At 39.3% G+C, this 20260-nt stretch overlaps 1 protein-coding gene across 4 annotated transcripts in view; it reads right to left on the reverse strand.

Annotated features, from left to right (window-relative positions):
* Nucleotides 1-20260, reverse strand: part of WDR19 (WD repeat domain 19) — a 142640-nt gene that overhangs the window by 24547 nt on the left and 97833 nt on the right. For all 4 annotated transcript variants that reach the window (XM_026647981.1, XM_026647983.1, XM_026647980.1 and 1 more), the window contains exons 27-36: nucleotides 19837-19949; nucleotides 17807-17875; nucleotides 17197-17274; nucleotides 11041-11137; nucleotides 9116-9240; nucleotides 7016-7097; nucleotides 5306-5456; nucleotides 3692-3815; nucleotides 2663-2739; nucleotides 1205-1329 (exon numbers count right to left, since the gene is read on the reverse strand). In XM_026647981.1, coding sequence (XP_026503766.1) covers nucleotides 1215-1329; nucleotides 2663-2739; nucleotides 3692-3815; nucleotides 5306-5456; nucleotides 7016-7097; nucleotides 9116-9240; nucleotides 11041-11137; nucleotides 17197-17274; nucleotides 17807-17875; nucleotides 19837-19949 — 1031 coding nt within the window. In that variant the 3' untranslated portion in view covers nucleotides 1205-1214. The remainder of the gene's footprint in view (nucleotides 1-1204; nucleotides 1330-2662; nucleotides 2740-3691; nucleotides 3816-5305; nucleotides 5457-7015; nucleotides 7098-9115; nucleotides 9241-11040; nucleotides 11138-17196; nucleotides 17275-17806; nucleotides 17876-19836; nucleotides 19950-20260) is intronic.

Raw genomic sequence — 20260 nt, forward strand, 5'->3', positions numbered from 1 at the left:
GTTTGCTTTTTTTGCAACAGCATCACACTGTTGACTCATATTTAGCTTGTGGTCCACTATAACCCCTAGATCCCTTTCTGCCGTACTCCTTCCTAGACAGTCTCTTCCCATTCTGTATGTGTGAAACTGATTTTTTCTTCCTAAGTGGAGCACTTTGCATTTGTCTTTGTTAAACTTCATCCTGTTTAACTCAGACCATTTCTCCAATTTGTCCAGATCATTTTGAATTATGACCCTGTCCTCCAAAGCAGTTGCAATCCCTCCCAGTTTGGTATCATCCGCAAACTTAATAATCGTACTTTCTATGCCAATATCTAAGTCGTTAATGAAGATATTGAACAGAGCCGGTCCCAAAACAGACCCCTGCGGAACCCCACTCGTTATGCCTTTCCAGCAGGATTGGGAACCATTAATAACAACTCTCTGAGTACGGTTATCCAGCCAGTTATGCACCCACCTTATAGTAGCCCCATCTAAATTGTATTTGCCTAGTTTATCGATAAGAATATCATGCGAGACCGTATCAAATGCCTTACTAAAGTCTAGGTATACCACATCCACAGCTTCTCCCTTATCCACAAGACTCGTTATCCTATCGAAGAAAGCTATCAGATTGGTTTGACATGATTTGTTCTTTACAAATCCATGCTGGCTGTTCCCTATCACCTTACCACCTTCCAAGTGTTTGCAGATGATTTCCTTAATTACTTGCTCCATTATTTTCCCTGGCACAGAAGTTAAACTAACTGGTCTGTAGTTTCCTGGGTTGTTTTTATTTCCCTTTTTATAGATGGGCACTATATTTGCCCTTTTCCAGTCTTCTGGAATCTCTCCCGTCTCCCATGATTTTCCAAAGATAATAGCTAGAGGCTCAGATACCTCCTCTATTAGCTCCTTGAGTATTCTAGGATGCATTTCATCAGGCCCTGGTGACTTGCAGGCATCTAACTTTTCTAAGTGATTTTTAACTTGTTCTTTTTTTATTTTATCTGCTAAACCGACCCCCTTCCCATTAGCATTCACTAGGATAGGCATTCCTTCAGACTTCTCGGTGAAGACCGAAACAAAGAAGTCATTAAGCATCTCTGCCATTTCCAAGTTTCCTGTTACTGTTTCTCCCTCTTCACTAAGCTAGTCACTGTATCTTGGCTCATTTCTTGCATATCTTCCTAGGCTTTGTTCTAGAAGTGGCAGTAGCACTTACTTGAATAAATTCACTGTTCCATTTCTTCTGGGTTGAGATATGGTGTGCAGTCAGCTATCTTCTTAAGATGGACAATGCTAACTCTTTCTGAACACATTGGACATATATTTTCACTCTGCAACATGCTATTTTAAAAGAAATATTTCAGGTCAAATTACATTCCTGACACCATTTTCAACCACATGGTGTGGGCTTGATGCAGGAATTAGTGGGGAAAATTCTATGGTCTGCTATGCAGGCAATCAAACTAGGTAATTGTAACAGGTTTTAAGGCCAGAAAGAACTATCAATTTTAGTAGGTGGGGAGGGAGAAAACGACAGTTGTAAGGTGTCAACTACAGTAGAACCTGAGTTACAAACAACCTCGGTTTCAGAGATATTTGTAACTCTGAAATGTATGAACAAAACATTATGGCTGTTCTTTGAAAAGTTTACAACTGAACATGAGTCAACACAGCTTTGAAACTTTACTATGCAGAAGAAAAATGCTTTTTTTTTTTTTTTTTAGTTCAATAACACAGAACTGCACTGTATTTGCTTTTTTTTGGAGTCTCTGCTGCTCCAGATTGTGTGCTTCCAAACCAGATGTGGGGTTGACTGGTCAGTTTGGTGTTCGTAATTCAGATTCTACTGTAACTACTTATAATTTGGAAAGAAGGGGTTTCTTGGATGCTGCTATAGTAAAGCACATAAAGCTCTTGGAAGGCTGTCTAGCCCACTACTGTATTCTGGAGATGGGCTATGTTAGTAATTCTATTTAAAGCTCCAGTCTCATTTGAGAAATCAAATATGCAGTCTTATGGCTACTCAGGTTTGAAAGTAAAATATGCAAATCTAAAGAGACTATAGAATAAAGAGACTATTGAAAGGGAAGCCTTTCTACTGATAAGGTAGTTCTGTTCAAATGTCAATAATAAGCACTAACTGAGTTGAGGAACTGCTCCTACTTCCCTGTGACTGCTAATCAGGAGATATTCCCTTGCTTAGGGCAGAATAACTGAGGTCAAAGCTCTGCCAAGGTACATTCTTACTCTGGAACCAGCATTATGGAGAGTGTGTCTGTCAGGTGGGGGAACAGATGCTTTGGTCCTTTGAATCTTAAGGGGACCACATTGATAGTTGGGGCTCCTCAGGCCACTATTGGTGTGTTTCTGCACTGCCTCTTTGGGGATGGGAGGGAAAAGCGTTGGGAAGTTGCAGAAGCCTATTTCCACCCTTGCTAGTTTCTTTGAAAGGTTACAACACTGAATCAGCTGCTCCATTCTCTATTTGTAGCATGCATTCGACACACTCAAATGTGTTCATGCTAAGGTAGCGCTATGGTGAAAGTGTGGGGTAAGGGTAAATGATGGGCCTTCAGAATGAAAGGCTTAAAGCTTCTTCCTGTAGAAAAGGGTCTTTGCTATTTAAAAAAAAAAAAAAAAAAATCCTTATTCAGCAGGAAAGATTCCAACTTACTTTTTGAACTCAGAGTGCAGGGCAGGGAAGTCACAATTTGGACAGGCTGTCCAGTCATTTTTTACCATATGCCGACCCTGCAGGTGCAAGTTTTCAATGATTAAACCCGATTGTAAGTATTTGCATCCTAATCAGCATTCTGACTCTTCAGCCCTGCTCCTTTCTGCAGTGAAAGATCTTAATTCTAAAAAGTTTCATGCGGAACAGTGACACTAACTCGTAATGGTATCAAATACCCTACAGCGTGGCTAGATTTAATGCTACTGTACTTTATTTTCAAGCGAACATTACATGAGATTGATAATTTGGATACTTCATTTTTGCATTTGTTGCTGCATGAATAGTGCTGTGGATTTTAAGAAGTTCTGAATAAGAAGATGCAGAATTTCATTACAGTTTTCTGCTATTTGTAATTCTCCCTTCTTCCCCTCTTTTTGGCAAGGGACAATTACCATGACCATTACTGAGTTACCATTTTAAGAGTTTATAAACAGCAGTCCCAGATATTTACCAAAAATGTTGGGGCTTTTTTTTTTTTATACTGGAGTTTGTTCTAGGTACAAGATTTCACTTGCTAATCATGCACACAGAAGGCACCAGAGCTGTGAGGTCATCTGTTTGCATACCCCCTTATCCAACCTGAGATCACAAAGTTGCAGGCAAAGCAGCAGTTTTTGTGATAGTCTGCTTAGAGTGAGACAGCTTCCTTCTTGTGTACACTCTTAATTTAAAAAGGTTCCGTAAATACATAGATGTTACATCTTTGGAACTCAGACATTGTGCATAGCAGTCTTAATTGAAAACACACTCCTTTCTTTCCCTTACCATACACTTTATAATTCCACTATAAAAATAAAATGTGTTTGAATCAGTTACAAATTTAGATGAATGTTACTTATCAAAACAGTGACATTTTAAGAAGAGGGAAGAGGCAGACCTTGTACACAGTGCTAAATACTAAAGGAAGCATTGTCAAACGGTGTGCGCGCAGGGAGGAGGGGAATTTGTCATTCAATTTAAAATACTCACAGTTGCAATGCAATATGGGAGATTGTTTTTACATCCAGCGCAGAGGAGTTCACACTCTGGAAGCAGGAATTCACAGTATGGGCATGGTGTAGTTGGCTCTTCTGCCTCAGATGTGTCTGGTCGTCTAGAAATAAGATATGAATCTGAATTAGGTACAAGAAATCCTTCACAAAAAATAAGACCACACCTTATTTCTAGAGCAAAACATTAATTTTTTGGAGTAATGTACAGTTTCCAGTTAACAATATTTTGTCACCTTCCCTCTTCACCAATTTTCCCTTAGATACTGCACATATTTTCCTTACACTGTCTAACATTGCAAGTGGGCCCTTAATTTGAAGCATTTATTTGCCATTAAGCAATGTTGATCACCATTTTGAATTCTTAATCTCTCAAACATCCCAGTAATAAATGGTATGTGTATATATACACTATGTAATATCATCTAATCTTACTGTTTCTTAGGCACCACTCACCATAGTTCCTGCTCAGTGGAGTTGCAGTGCATAAGCTCTTTTTCAGCAAGTATGTATGGTGGTGAGGGATCCTGATCCAGACTCTACTATAAAATGTTTAGATTATAACTAATATGAGGGCAGTGAGAGGGACACTTAAAATTAGTTTTCCTAAGTGATTTCTAGATATATTCTGTTCTGGAACTTTATAGATAAAAGGCTTTGATCCTCTTACATAGCACTTTCCATTTAGCTTAATACATCCTTTCCAATGTCACAGCATAATGTGCTTTGAGAACAATTAGACATTTTCATTAAAATATTTTATAAAATTTGGCAAGGTTCAGATTTTGTACCCTGATTTTATTCGGCTGGACATGAGCTATTTCAGTTGTATTGACCAGAGCAGTCAAAACTCCTCCCACAAGTTGCAAAAATTCTGCTCTCAATTTCCCCCATGTAACCCTATTGTCTCCAATAGGGTGTCATGAGTATAGCAGAGCAGTTTGACATGCTGGCTGGGAGATGTTTACAGTGGCACCTAAAAAGCAGGCAAGGAGCTTTAGACATGTAGGATAAACACACCATCACTATTATCTATACAGTATTATTATACTAGGAAAACAGGTCTCTGCCTCTAAGAATTTGTGGTCTAAACAGATTACAAAGAAGGGGGAGGGAGAAGGAATTTGAGAGTTTGCCTTTTTAACTTTGGTATTTATCCTTGGCATCGTCTCCCTTTTTTTATTTTAAACTGTTGTCTTTGCACCTTTCTACAAAGTGCTGTGCACAGTAGTGATGCTGAACAACTGACTCCTGAAAATACAAATATAGGAGAACTACTACGACTTTGTCAGTTCAATTCACTATAGACTTTCACACCTGTGCAAAATGGGTGTAAAGCATTGCAGCGGGTTTGGTAGCGTTTTACATCCACTTTGCACAGAGGTAAATGACTATACCACATGCAAGACAATGAAAAATAAGGGCCTCAGTCTTTAGAGGAGCTGGAAATTATTAACCTCCCAACCTAAGGTAAGGATTATGGAAAAATATCTAAGGAAAAAATATGTAAACGTAGATTTTATGGAGGAACAATAATGCTACAGATAAAGTTGTTTTGTTGTCTGCCCTTATAAATCATATTAGCCTAGCTCACCTGACCATTGCTTCAATCTTCTTTTTGTATTTAAGATCTATTTTATTGCGGTACTCCGGTCTCATCAACATAGCAGCAAAACTGAAAGCTGAGTTTTTCAATCCTGCTCTATGACACTCAATCACTGTTGACGTCAGGATTGGGACAATGTCTGCAATGAAACAATGGCAAACATTCATCTACCACTAGCAATGCTAAAAACCTTAGCAATCGAGCAAACAAGGTTGAGAGGCTTTTGAAGAAATTCTTTACTCAGGGCACAGAGCTACACGGATTTTTGGTACTTGTATTTCCACATAGATATGCAGGGTTTGAAGGGATCTCAAAAGGTCACCTAGTCCAGCCCCTTGTGCTGAGCCAGGATTAAGTATAGCTACTCCACCTTCTTTAACCTGTTCTTAAACTTCCAGAGACAAGGATTCCATAACCTCCCTAGGGCGCCTGTTCCAGTGCTTAATTATCCTTATAATTATAAAGTTTTTCTTAATATCTAACTAAATCTCCCTTGCTGTCAAGTAAACCGATTGTTTCTTGTCCTACCCTGAGTGAACATGTGACCAGCTGTTCTCCTATACTTTTTATAAACAACCTTTTACCTATCTGAAGACTTACGTTCTCCCCTCAGTCTTGTCTTCTCTAGAATAAACATGCCCAGTTCTTTCAACCTTTCCTCACAGGGCCTGTTTTTTTTAAACCTCTTGTTTTTGTTGTGCTTCTCAGGACTCTCTCCAATCAGTTCCCATCTCTCAAAACATGGTGCCCAAAACTGGACACAGTAATACAGCTGAGGTCTCACCATTGCTGAATGGAGCAATTACCTCATGTGTCTTACATAGGACATTCCTGTTAATATATCCCAGTCACTGGGTTTCCTCTCACTATGGTGCATTTCTGAGACTGAACATATGACCTTGGGAATTGTTAGATTACCCCCACCTCTCCCAAATATGGTCATAGTTCACCTCTTTCCATAGCTCTATTCATAGCAAAACATTCACAGTGTCTCTGGACTGATAACTTAGGTAGAGACATCAGTGGCTGGGAACTTGGGAGCGAACAGTCGAGTATAATTTCTGTCACAATGTGTTCAAGAGTGCAGGAGTTAGTGTAGCTGGCTGGTGCTGGTCATGCAGAGCAGCCTATGTGTAGGCAGGTGAAAAGTGAACATGTGGTGTAGACATATGTAGTCACTACTGTTGTCATATGTGAGAGGATTCTGCATGTAGCAGTTTCTCAAAGAAATTTTACCTTTGGTAAGTAGGTAACAGTATTCCCTAGACAGAGTATAAGGCATACAGCAGTAATGTCTAATTACCAAAGCAAAAAATGAAAATTTTAAAGGTAACTACTATATAACAGTGAGCCAAGCATTAGCATCTTGCACTGTACTTTGTCCCAAGCAAGGATTGCCATAATGGTAAGACTTCCTGGCCTTGCAGTACTCTCTTATACTGAAGATGCAGTACATTTGAAAGAAGACAGATGAGTTTTGTGGCAAGGTCCCAGAGTTACAGCGCTCATCACTGTAAGGCCTTCATACCTACGTGGCATGTAGCAAAGCAGGTTTTCCATGGCAGGACAGGTTTAACTTTTACTACATGCCTACAGTTGTTCAAAGATATGCATAACAGTAGCACAAGAGGAAAGTATCTGTCTGATGCACTGGATAGTTAATTCTCGTATGCTTTTTTGTGTGTGGACAGCACTTACGTGATGGGAACTTGCTGATGTTGTTGGCTACACGAATAAGCATGCGTGCACCCTTCATGTGATCTCCACGTTTAACATGAGTCTGAAATAAAACAAGTGGGTATATTTACACTACAGATTACAGCAACAGCATTTGGAGGATCTGAAACTACTAAATGCTTTGGCCACTCTATAGTTAGAGCCCTGCGCGGATAAAAAAATGCGGATTCGCATCCGCAAGGATCAACCCGCGATATGCTAGCCGTCTTTTACCTGTATCCACAGCTGCAAGCTGTCTCACAAGGGCTGGGGGGGGAGGGGGGAGGAGAAGAAGAGGTGGAGGAGTGAGTTGGGGGCGGGGGCAGGGTCTTGCAGGGAAGAGGCAGTAGGAGGGTGGGGTTTGGGGGTAAGGGGCAGTGCAGGGGCGGGGTCTCAAAGGGGCATTGCATCACATGCTGCTCCCAGGGGCTCGCTAGTGATGGCACATTGTGAGTGCAGCAGTGCATCTTGCATCACAATCCTCATGGCCAGGCCTGGGAGCGTGGTCAGGGCTACCGGGCTGGTCCATGGTGGGGACGCTGGTGCTGCCTGAGGGGCCCAAGTTGCTGGGCAGGAAGTGGCATGGCGAGTGGGTGCTGGAGAGCCCCGACTCTGACCTGCCGCCCAGCCCAAGCCACTGATTGCTGGCCCCAAGTGCGCTGCGCCCCCTGGGCTACACGAGCCAGACGCCGTGGGCCAGGCGCCTCAGGTGAGTAGAGCCCTGTGTGGTTGTATCTACATCCGATCAATTATCCACAAAAATGGTCCATGGATATGAAGTGGATATCCGCAGATTTGCAGGGCTCTCTCTATACTGTACTTGGTATTTCAGCTAATCTTAGAACTACTTGCTACCGTAGCTTCTCAAACTTCTGTAACTTTTTCTCCTTTGGGCTTTACCTCTCTAAGCTTTTATTAATTTTAGGTTTTATTAACAACAGTTTATAGCCTGTAGCTGCCAGTAAGACTTTTCCATGGACAAACCTCCAAGTTATCAGCGAATCACTTGTGGATTTAAAGGTTGTCTGATAAGATTATTAAGGCATCAAACCATTCTAAAAGATGCTGGGCCAAACTTTCTGCTGGCAGTGCACTGATGCAATTCTACTAAAATCAAAGGTAAATATATAGTCTCCTCTCATACACAGTCTACAAACTTAAGTTCTCTGCCCACATATTGTAGTGGGATACATCTGATGTTTTGTAACTTAACCGCCTGAAAACCTCCACCATCTATACTGCCAAAATAGATACAGAACCAGTAAGGGGAGGCCCACAAATATTTATGGATAGAGACCTCTACTAGGCTCTATGACACCTATATGTCTGCCTCACTACTTATTTTCTTTGGGCCACTGGAGGGGGAGATGATGTGTTTTGGGGAATGCTATTTAGCCCTCTTTATCCTCTGAAAGACAGGGTGAGTGAGGTATATATTGGACCAACTTCTGTTGATGAAAGAGACAAGCTTTCGAACTACATAGAGCTCTTCAGGTCTAGTCTTTATCCTCTGGCATTTTTATAGGGCATCTCTCTTCCCCCTCTGCCCCAACCTGAGGTCTTTCTCAGAGGATGACTCCTTTGGTGCCTCCATTTTCTTATGACCTGTCCCTAAGCCAGCTGAAAGTGCTCCTACTGACTGTTTTTGAGCCTGCTATCTCCTTGCCCGGGTGAGGAAATGGAAAGCCACAGGCAGAGCAATGAAATCTAAGGAAGGAGAGAGGCAGGCTTTAGCAGCCCCAGCTATCTCTAATAATTGTAAAACTACAACCAGATTTTTATTTGATCCCGTTTGCATAGGATAAACACAAGGACCCGAGCCATGTAACAGAAACCCAGGGCTATCCTGAGTAAATCGGAACTTTTGGGACTATGCTATTCAATGGTATAAAATGACTGATAGGCAATGAGTTCACTGAATGGAAATGGAATATTCTTGTAATTAGTGCATTTACCAACTTCCATCTGTATGTACTATCAACAAACATGCCAGCATAATTAATCTACACAGAGCAGCCATCTATACAATTTATATAAATATTGCATAGAATTTGCTTCATTAAAACACTAAATCTGCATTACCTTTACTAAAATATAGCTGTGTAGAATCATAAGATTTGTAGCCATCTCAGAAGGAATTTTAATTTTCTGGGTTTTGAGTTCTGAATACATACTAAAAAGAACATCATGTGCATTTCGGTAGTTTCCTTTAAAAGAAAAAAGTTAACAGTAAATGTAATTTTTCACAACAATGCTCTTACACAAGGGATATAATTAAACTCAATTGTAGGCTTTTAGCTATAATCTAAGAAGAAAATTTGCAAGTCAATTTGTCTGGAAAAATCACAAGTACCTAGATGCCTGCTACAATATCCTAGACAATACTAGTTTAGTAGCTAAACGGAAAAAAATCAGTGTGACATGGGAAGAAACGTAAAAAGTAGGACATATGTGGAACAGCTCAAAGCACATGTAGATCATGATTTTATCTGCTGCTGTCCCCTATGTTAAAAATGGAAGTTGGAACATCCATTACTTTTCCAATTAAGTACAAAGGAGTAGTTTTAGGGCATCCTAGGATGGATTTCCCTTTGTTTCTGGACAATGATTATTTCACATCTTATTTCTATAATTAGTTAAATATCGAATACAGTGTGTTATTTTAAGTTTCAGTTTAATATCCTTCTAGTGTATGTCTGTATAGTACTTTGCTAAATTAAACAGGTGGAAAAAGATTTCACTTCAGATCAATTAAAGCTTAAAAGTGGAGGCACCACACTTTATTATTTCAGGATTACTGCTATATTTTCAGGTTTAAGGAATTTAGGCAATGATAATAAAACCCTTGAGCCTTTATGTTCCATGCTTACATCATGAGCACATAACTGTTTTTCACTGCTGTGGCGTAGCAGACCTTTGACACTCAGTGCCATGGGTTTGAGATTTTCCAGCCCATTGCAGAGCAGCAGACAGATAGCTGTTAACTTGCCCAGAACGTGATTGTCCTCCTTGTCCCTGAGGCTGCTGTTTTTCTTTTAAAAACATTTCTCATAACTTATTTTAAATTAAAAGAAAATAGAAAGTTATTCTAGGACCATTGCCTAGAATAGAGCAGGGAGCAGCCAATGGAGGAGATGCACTATTTTGCTTCCCAAACCCCTTCCTCGTTCATTTTATTTTTCTCTCCCCTCTATCTAAAATCTAACCAACCACTAAAAAACAAGTAGCATAAAAAAAAGAACCTTTAGAAGTCTGTTCTTTTAAAAGCAATCATTACAGATGAAACGCCTACTAAAATCAGTGTTTGATGTAGCTAAGGACTGCAGGATCAGTCCCTAAATTAGAAGCCATGTCTACCAGCCACTGCAATTAAGGAACAGGCCTCCATTATGGGGAAAAGTGAAGTTCTAGGTAGTCTCTACTAATAAATCTACTAGGAATGAAATAAAAGAAACTAAGAGACTCTCTCCATGACTTTCCAATCTCACTTTCCAAAGGGCTCCACGTACTACCGTCACTAGGTGTACGTCTATACTGCAATTAAAAACCCACAGCTGGCCCATGCCAGCTGACTCAAGCTCGCACTAAGGGGCTGTTTAATTGTGGTATAGACATTTTGGCTCAGGTTACAGCCCAGGCTCTAGAATCTTGTAAAGTGTGAGGGTCTGGCTGCAGGCCAAGCCAGAATGTCTACACTGCATTTAAACAGCCCCTTAGCCCAAGTCAGATGGCATGGGCCAGGCACGGGTTTTTAATTGCAGTGTATACACACCCTATAAGAGTGCTTTAAACTCCCATAACGGCAACTTCACACTTCCAGATAAAGACTGGATATAAGAGAAAATCGTTGGTACACACAAGGAGGAGGTCTTTCTAAAATTAATATATGCCCTTCTTTGAGCACACTCCTACGAGTGGTAGTATCTAAAATATTGCTGGGATGGAAAATGGAATCCTGTTGTCACATCAATAAAAACAGAATAAATTAAGAGTATTGAGTGACCTACCTGCAGACTGCTCCTCCCTGGCAATTATTATGGCAGTTCGGGCAGCTTCTCTGTATTGCTTTAGTGCCATGTACAAGCGGAACAGATACTTGGCGTCCTTAATCAGAACAATACAAAAGTAATTTTGCTAATGGAACATATACTGCTGTATCATCTTCTAGATCTTAACCTCTCTCTATCTCAAGCAAATGTCAAGAGGCAGTTCAGATTTGTCTGTGAATTCTGTGGCTTGGCCATACCCTGTCTGCCTGTGCATCGTGTTCTCTGCCTGTGGCAGTGCAAACAAAACTGTGATTCAGTACTCCCACTTCTTTCATTGCTAAACTAGCTTTTTAAATATTTTTTTGGGGAAGTAGTGAGCAGAAATCTCTCTTCCCTTCTCTCCATCAAGGAGAAATTTTTACTGAACCTCCACCCCTTGATTAGGATTGTTTCTAAACTTCTCCTCAATAAGTCCCAAACTGCTCTTGGATTGAGGAAGAGGTTAGTTTCAGGAAGGAAACAATCAGGGAAATTATTACATTCTTAACAAACAGTACATGAAAATACAGTTGAAAGATATCCCTCTTTCAGCTGGAATGTAACATTCATGTACATCTGCTGATATATGAGAAATTCTAAAATACATAATCTGCTTGAAAAAAGTTGAAGAAAAAGCACACTGATCATGAGGTGACTAATACTGAAGAAATTGGACACTGATTCAGCTAGTCAATCAGAAAAGTTTTTGAAATATACCTATGGGTTTTGTTTCTGCTTTTTGGTATTCTACAGTAAATTTGTAGTGGAGGAACAATTATGAAAAAAAAAGTATACAACTTTTATTTTACAAGAACCTTTTAAATAATTATAAATTGAGTTGTAATTAAAAAAACTATTATAGAAAAGTACTGATGCTAAAATGTTGACCTTGAAATTCTGTTCTGTATGGCTCATTGCAATAGCCCCTGATTCAATAGAAGATAAAGAACAATGAATTAAAATTACTCCTTTTTTTAGCTGCACCTGCAAAAGAACAACAAGGAAGTCTAAGTAGATCAGAAGCAGGAAGCCTGCAGGAGAATGCGTGGGTCCACTGGATTTATCATGAAATAAAAGGAGCAATTTAAGGAGGTTAAGGGCAGTGCAGAGAAGCTTAGATTATGTTTTTAAATCAGTCTTCACCACAGAGGAAGTTGGAGAGACCTTCTCTTTTCAGGTAATAAAAATGACGTACTATCAGATACTGAGGTATCAAAAGAGGTTGTGCAGGAATAAGATGAGAATAAATTAATGCCAGATTCTGCCACCTTTACACAAAAATACCACCTTACTCTGCCAGAAACCACTTTGAAATCAGCAGTACTTCTCATGGACTAAGATACTATTTTGCTTGAGTAAGGGTGATAAAACCCAGCCATTGAAGAGTAGTAAGTCACCAGAACCAGATGGTATACAGCCAAGGGTATGGCTACATTACAATTAAACACCTGTGGCTGGCCCGTGTCAGCTGACATGGGCTTGCAGGGCTCAGACTACAGGGAGCCATGGGTGTTTAACTGCAGTGTAGATAGACCCCAAGAGATGAGAAGGAATTTAAGAATGAAGAGGCTGAGCTGCTATGAAAAATATGTAATCTCTCATTAAAGTCAGCTACTATACCAGAGGACTAGAGGGTAGCAAAGGTATCCGTCTAGCTTTAAAATAGGTGCTAAGGGGTAATCTTAGACATTACAGCCCAGCAAGTCTTACTTCAGTACCAGGAAAATTGGCTGAATAATTAAAAAAAAAAAATTCTAGAACGCTTAGATGAATGTGATATGATAGCAGCAAACTAGCACAGTTTCGGTAAAGACAAATCATGCTCTATTAAACTACTAGAATTCTCTGAGTAGCAGCAACAAATGATGGATAAGAGAGAACTAGCTGGCTATTTATATGGACTTTCAAAATGCCTTTGAAAAAGAGCCCTCACAAGAGTTTATTAAGGAAATTAAGTAGTCATGGAATGAGAAGCTAAGTATTTTAGAAACGGTCTAAGGACATAAAACGAAGAGTGGAAGTAAATGATCAGTTTTTGTAATGGGAAAAGACTAATTGCAAAGTGTCACCACTGTTGTTGATATTTTTTTTTACTGTGCTGGAATGGGTAGTGAGCAAATGGGTAGAATTTGCAGATGATGCAACAATATTTAGGTTAGTCAAGAAGGATGAAAACTGACAAGGGACCCTGACAAAACTAGACAAGTTGGCATAATGACAGCAGATGAAATCAATGCTGACATGCAAGGTAATGCAAATAGGAAAGAATAGTTTGAATTACTTATACACATTGCTGGGTTCTAAATTAACTACAATCCACTCATCTAAAAGACCTGGGTAGCATTATAGACAGTTCAACAGAAACCTCTGCTCAATTTGTAGTAGTCATAAAAACAAAAGGCATTAGGATATATATAGAATGGGACAGAAAATATGATAATGGAATTATGTAAATCAATGGTGTACCCTCCCCCGGAATACTGCATTCAGCATATCTCAAAAGATACACTGTGGAAACAGAGGGAGTTTAGAAAAAGGTGAGAAAATTGTTAAAGGCATGGAGAAACTTCCATATAAGGAAGAGACTGAAAAGATTATGACTCTTCAACTGAGGGAGAAGACAAATAAGAGGGACATGACAGAGGTTAACAAAATAGAGACTTACATACCCGCCCTCACAACAACAAAAAAAAACATTCAATGGAGATTGAAAAGAGACACTAAAACTGATAATGGGAAATATAATTTTACATAACACATACTTAACCTGAGGAACTCACTGCCACAAAGGCTAATAACTTAATGAGATTTAAAAAAATTAGATATTCCTATAGATAATGAAACTATCTACAGTTGCATTAGATAGGATAATATATTGTATTAGATGGGACAATGCAATAATTAATTGACTATAGTTAGGAAGAAAACTCTCCTATCATCAGGTTATTACATAATTGTCCACCACACGGTTTTTTGTACCTTCCTCCAAAACATCATCTGACCACTGTCAGAAGATGGACCACTAGCCTCACCTGGTATAGTGTTTCCTATATCCCTCGTTGTGGATGCAATTAAGGTAACATATCTAAATGACTCAAATTGTGTCTACAAATAATTTATTTTTACATCTTCAGTTGAGTCCAGTTTATTTTAAATATGGCCCTAAATGTTTTAATTTGATATTGTATGCTTTTAAATTTGGCTTACATTTTAAAAATTAGAGAAAACAGTTTTAAATAGAAAATATCCTTCTTAGAACTTTTGGAAAACATATTATTAATATTCAATAGACAATTACTTCTTTTTTATTGGAATTTGGCAACTTTACAGAATTTTGTTTCCAGGGTTGCTTGTTTTCAATTTTTAAAACATTTTTGTATTTAAAATATAAACACAGAACAGCAGAATCTTGTTAATTAACACTCTAGGAGATATGCATTATAGGAAGCAAACAAACAGGATATAAATCAAGGATATTGGATCAGAATCCTTTTGTCTTAATTTTGACAAGTGTAGTTTAGTATTATATGTAATAAATTTATTAATATATTATATTAGAATACAAAGGGTATAAAAACATTTTGATAAATGTAGTAAAGGCTTAGTAATATAACACCTCACTATTAACTCTTTATTGAGAAGTGGAGTGAAACAACCAGGCTATTCTGAGAATTATCTAGTTTGGGAATAAGTGAAGAGAGGAGTAACAAATTTCTGCTGTATGGCTACTTCAATTTAGATTTTATCTTCAGTGAAATAAAAATTCTACCATCTAAAAGATGTTATTCTATAAAAATGTGATTCAGATTGCCTGAGAATTTCGGTCAGGCATTTGCCTCTACACCATAATGAAGTTAAAAATTTTTTTTTTTTTTAACAAGTTACAGTACTATGATTTGATAAAGTAAAATGATGTTACTCACTGAGAGAGACTATGGCAGATGGGGTAAAGCATTCAGAAGAACAAGAGAGAGCTTTTAAATGAGAAAAAGAATGCCCTTCATACAAGTTGCAAAACAATGTTAAACATTTCAATGAGTGTATTCCCACAATGCCATGATGTTTTATAAAAAAATTAAACCATTAGAACTGGTTCTCAAACTTTTTCATATTGTGGGTTACTTCCAATTCCCCATCCCACACATTCCCCGAGGCAACCAGGGTGCTTGGTTGTGGTTTACAGAAAAAATAAGGTAAGGACAGGATGTGACAGTCAGTCCATGTCCCACCCACAGTTTATATCTGTGTGCAGCAATATTTGTTAGTACCAGATGTCCCATCACAGCCCTTACAGTTCTAATCTCTCCAGGTCACTTTGCAATTGAATTCTGTCCTCCTGAGTGTATGTTCCCTCTACAATTTTGATGTCATCCAAATGTCTGATGAAAGGTAACATTACATCAAAACAGCACCCAACAAAGACAGATAAAGCAGCTGCTCAAAGTGCAGAGATTTTTTTTTTTAATTAAAAAAAAGACAGAAATGTCACTAAATGCCCAAAGGACCAAATCCTGGCCCTATAATACAGCACAGCAAGGAAGAGGCCGGAGCTCTGCAACCTCACTACAGAGTTGCAAACCGCAACTAGAATTCTGAGGGCTTGTAGCCCTTCAGCGGCAACTACGTGTCATCTCTACAGCTGTCAAACCCAGCTCCATGCCTACAGAGCATAAATTTGTGATTCTGAATTTACAGGACTGTGGAGATTATACTGCAGAGACCCTGCAGAGTCTTTCTGATGCAGTGTATGTATGGGAGCAAGTGCCTTCTGTAGCTCAGCCACTGAGGATCTTGGAGAACCTGAATTACCCGAAAATTACCACCATCTGACGGCTGTTAGCAATGCTAGTTTATTTTAAAACCTACATGAAAAATAATCATGCAAAGATAATATGGGCAAAATTATTTTCTCAGATCCACACTCCTATATTTTGCTCACCTAGTTGGTGGTTTGCACATGTATGGAAATTAAGATACTGAAGTAGAGACTGGTTGTGTGGATATGAGAAGAGAATTTCACCTCTGAAGACATTGTAATTTCTCTTCTCTGAGCCCTTTACCCTGAAATATATTTGGTATTCTCAGTCTTCCTTTTAACATCAGACCTATGGCATTAACAAGCAGGATTAACACCATTGGTTAACATTACTAACCAAGCACACAAACATGACAACTAATACAAAAAATATAGCACGTAAAAGGGGAAGACGGACTAGTACAGCCTATTGGTGGTAGTCTACCAGTTCCCCGTGCCTGCATCACTACCTATGGTGGGAGAAGTGACCTATGGACTCCAAAAGAAGTTCTATTTAGTCCTCTTTGTATAAAGGATGCTGGGTATGAAATGGGGGCTCCCAGAAGGGAGATAAAAGCAAAAATCCGTAAAGCTCCTGCAGGAATGTAAAGGTGGTGTTGGTGGCCTGTGAGATACAAGAGGTCAGACCAGATGGTCTGGTGATCCCTACTGACCTTAAACTCTGTGACCTCAAAAAGACTTCCCATAAGTCACAATAAAAAATAAATACCTACAATATTTTATATTCTTAGTGTTAAATAACTGATTATTCTATATATAAAATATGCCATTAGAAACTCAAGATATGGATTTGCTAATCTTTAGTTTTCTTTTTACTATAAACGCTTTATGTAGTCGTGTACAGATCACATATGGAATTGTATATCCCAACACAGTGTACTTAATTTTTATCTAAGATAAGTATAGTTATAGAAACCATACCCTATATTTGCAGTTGGAATTGACTGTAATAAATCATTTTCAACTTTGAAAATTGTATGATATTAGATAATGAAGTACAAAAATAAAGGGCCAGATTTTCAAAAAAGCTCAGCATCCATTTAGGTAGCTAAATGAAGTAGCTAGATTTCCAAATAACTACTGAACCCATTGTCCACATATCAGTGGGAGATGCTTCGCAGTGAGCCCTTTTGAAAATCTGATCATTTAATTTAGGAACTTAAATGGAAGCTGAGCACTTTGTCCAGAACTATTTTTATATATCCAAAAAAAGCAATCTACATCTACTAGGTGTAGGTGTATTTTGAAGGGCAAAAAAATAAAAGAAATCATCCTGTAGAACAGAAACTGGAGAAAAAAGAGTGATAGGAATATAGTACCTTGGGCATGCCATCACTCTCCCCCATAAGGTAGTCTATCAGCTGATTGGTTAGTGCTTCATCTTTTGCCTGTCCCACCTATTAAAGACAGAGGAAAAATGTCAACATGTGCCTGAAATATGGGGGAAAAGAATTAGATTTCTCCATAGAAAACCTTTGAACTTAGATATATTTAAAACATGTTTTTACTGGTGTTATGTACTCAAAATGCAGTAAAGTAGGTATCTATTTGGTTGATCAGCTTCTCTTTGACATGCTGAAGTCCATGTTGAAAATCTAACACACTCTGGCAAGGATTTCATAAACTACTACCTATTTAACAGGTTTTTAAATTGCATCCATTAAATATTAACAAGATCTAGATTTGGAATTACAAACAGATATGTTATTTACATTCCCTTTTTTCAGCATCAGTGCTAAGAAAATTATTTGGGATGGCATCAGGAACTTTTTACCTTAACCCTTGCTTTTACTCTTGCAGCTTCCTCCTTACAGCTATAAGCTATTCAAAATCTGCTAAACACTAGGACGACATCATTACAGTAGAGACACAGTTTACTTGAAAAGCAGGCTGAATATTCAATTTCTTAGGTTTATCAATGTTTCTTACTGTTTCAATAGCCATTTCTATAGCCATGTTATCTTCTGTGGTTGGACTTTTCAGAAAGTGTTTTAGTGCCTGAAACAAAAATAGAAATACAGGGATATAACAGATAAATGACATGGTATTTTCTTTATAAAATCTTTTCCCCTATTTTTAATTCATCTAGTTCTGCAGCATCTGGGAAGGAAGGACAAACATCCTTTGATTACATTAAAATTATGTGATCCCTGAGCACACGTTGAGAGCATTTGTGTTGTTTCATATGAATCTGAAGTCAACTGAGTCACAAAGTAGTGAAAATGATCAATAAGGATGACCACACCAGGACCATGGCGGCATCAGCTGCTGTCCCAAAAACTGCTGTAGGAAAAAATATACTGATGAAGTCTTTCTGAAGGGCTTGCTGGACAATTACAATCCAGCACATCACCCATACCCACCCTGGTTCCTCCTCACTCCCATGGCCCCATCAGAACAGCAGGAGCATTCGCAGCCTAGTCCTGGCACATTTCTTCTCAGCACTGACAGCCAGCAATGAGAGGAGATCTGCTCAATTGGGGCATTACAGAGTGCTGCAACCAAGGGTTAATACGGCACTGACTCACTGGGAGGAGCAGGTCACCTACAATGGTCCCATCCCCAGCAGTTGATAATTTTCAAAAATTCATAACCTTGCTTTTTTGCTGTCAGGACATAAACATTCTGCTTAATATGCAGCAGCTGACACACGCAACTTGTAACCAGTCTATAAAAAATATGCTAATTTGCATACTCTTTCCTTTAAAAATTGTGTTTCAATAAGCTACAGTATTTAATCAATTAATGAGTTTTTTCTACAACTGAACATTCAGACAAGCAAGTAAACAGTAACTAAACTAACTACCGTATATACTCGTTCATAAGCTGAATTTTTTTAGTAAAAAAGGGAAGCACCAGAGAAGGGGGTCGGCTTATTGAACGGGTATAGAGAGGGATAGGTGGGACACAGCCCCTCCCCCCAACAGAGGGAGCAAGGAGAGGCAGCACAGACAGCAGAGCCAGAAGGGAAGAGATAGGGCCAGAGTCTCTCCACTTCTGGCCACGCTGCTCTCCCCCTAGCCTCTGAAGCACCTGCAGCTCCGGGGTTGGCCCCGTCCCCCAGAGCAGGCTGTGGCCGCGCCGCCCGGCCCAGCACGCTGGAACATGCTGCAGCTGTGCTACCTGGTCTGGCCCGCCGGAGCAGGCTGCAGCTGTGCTGCCCAGCCTGCCGGAGCAGCTCCAACCAGGCCAGAGACATCCTCCCCTGGCCCTCCCCAGATAAGGTGGGAAGGGATGGGATGGGGAGAGTGTGGGGGTCCCAGGCTAGGGATGGGGTCACACGGGGGGTGGTCGCGGGGGTTACTCCCGACTCCCAGCTTCTCCCCCCCAAAAAACATTTCCCCATCAGTTGCTGTCCTGGCCCGTCAGGGTAAGCAGCTGGTGCGCCGGGACACTTTGTTTACTTAGGTTTACCTCCGTGCCTGCAGACGCTCGAGGTAAACAAACCATCTCGGCCCACCAGCGGCTTATCCTGATGGCCCAGGAGCCAAAGTTTGCTGACCCCTGAATTATAGCGTCGGCTTATGAATGGGTCATAAAAATTTTCCATTTTTACTTATCCATCTTGGGGGGGTCAGCTTATAAACGAACCGGCTTATGATCAAGTATATACGGTATGTTCATGTATCACTTAGAGATATATTATGTCTACGATCCATATGAAGCTTCTACTGCTGTCAATAAGAATTATGTGCATGGCTGAATAACATAATATATAGCATTCACCCTTTATTCATTTTCTATTTAATGGAAGAAATAATTTCCTCGAAGTTTTGTTGTAGGTAGGACAGTAATATTTTTTCTTCTGATTGCATCAATGTGAAATACGAGGAAGCAGATAAAAAGCCTATTTTTTTTCTGCTCTTTAGGAAGTGTAATAATCCTGGAATCCAGTGTTTTGCACAACCATTGCTATGCGCATTTAAATACTGTTGCTGTTTAACTCTCTGAATACTAACCCGGGCATACTGACCGCACAGCAAAAAGAACTTGCCCGCCTGAAAATGTTTTTTTTCTCCTTCAAAGTATAGTGCAATACTCTGATAATCTTCATTGGTAGTACTCTCAGAACCTGCAACACAGACACTAATGTGAGCAAAATTCTTCTCATGAAACAAAGGTTTATAGATCCTGTCAAAGAGGCAAACCATATATTTCACATTTTTGGCTTTTGGTTTTCAAACAAAATAGGAGCCAGCTGGATTTATAACTTCTGTTTTGCACAGTTTATACCTACTTAATGTGCCACATTTGATCTTTGATAAAGGACTAATGGCTAAGGGTACCTTTTAGTCATGCGTATTTTTAGTAAAAGTCACGGACAAGTCAATTCACGGCCTGTGACCTGTCCATGACTTTTACTAGAAATACCCATGACTAAAA

The sequence above is a fragment of the Terrapene carolina genome, unplaced genomic scaffold (assembly GCF_002925995.2).
Source record: "Terrapene carolina triunguis isolate 2854851 unplaced genomic scaffold, T_m_triunguis-2.0 Scaffold66, whole genome shotgun sequence".
NCBI lineage: Eukaryota > Metazoa > Chordata > Testudines > Emydidae > Terrapene > Terrapene triunguis.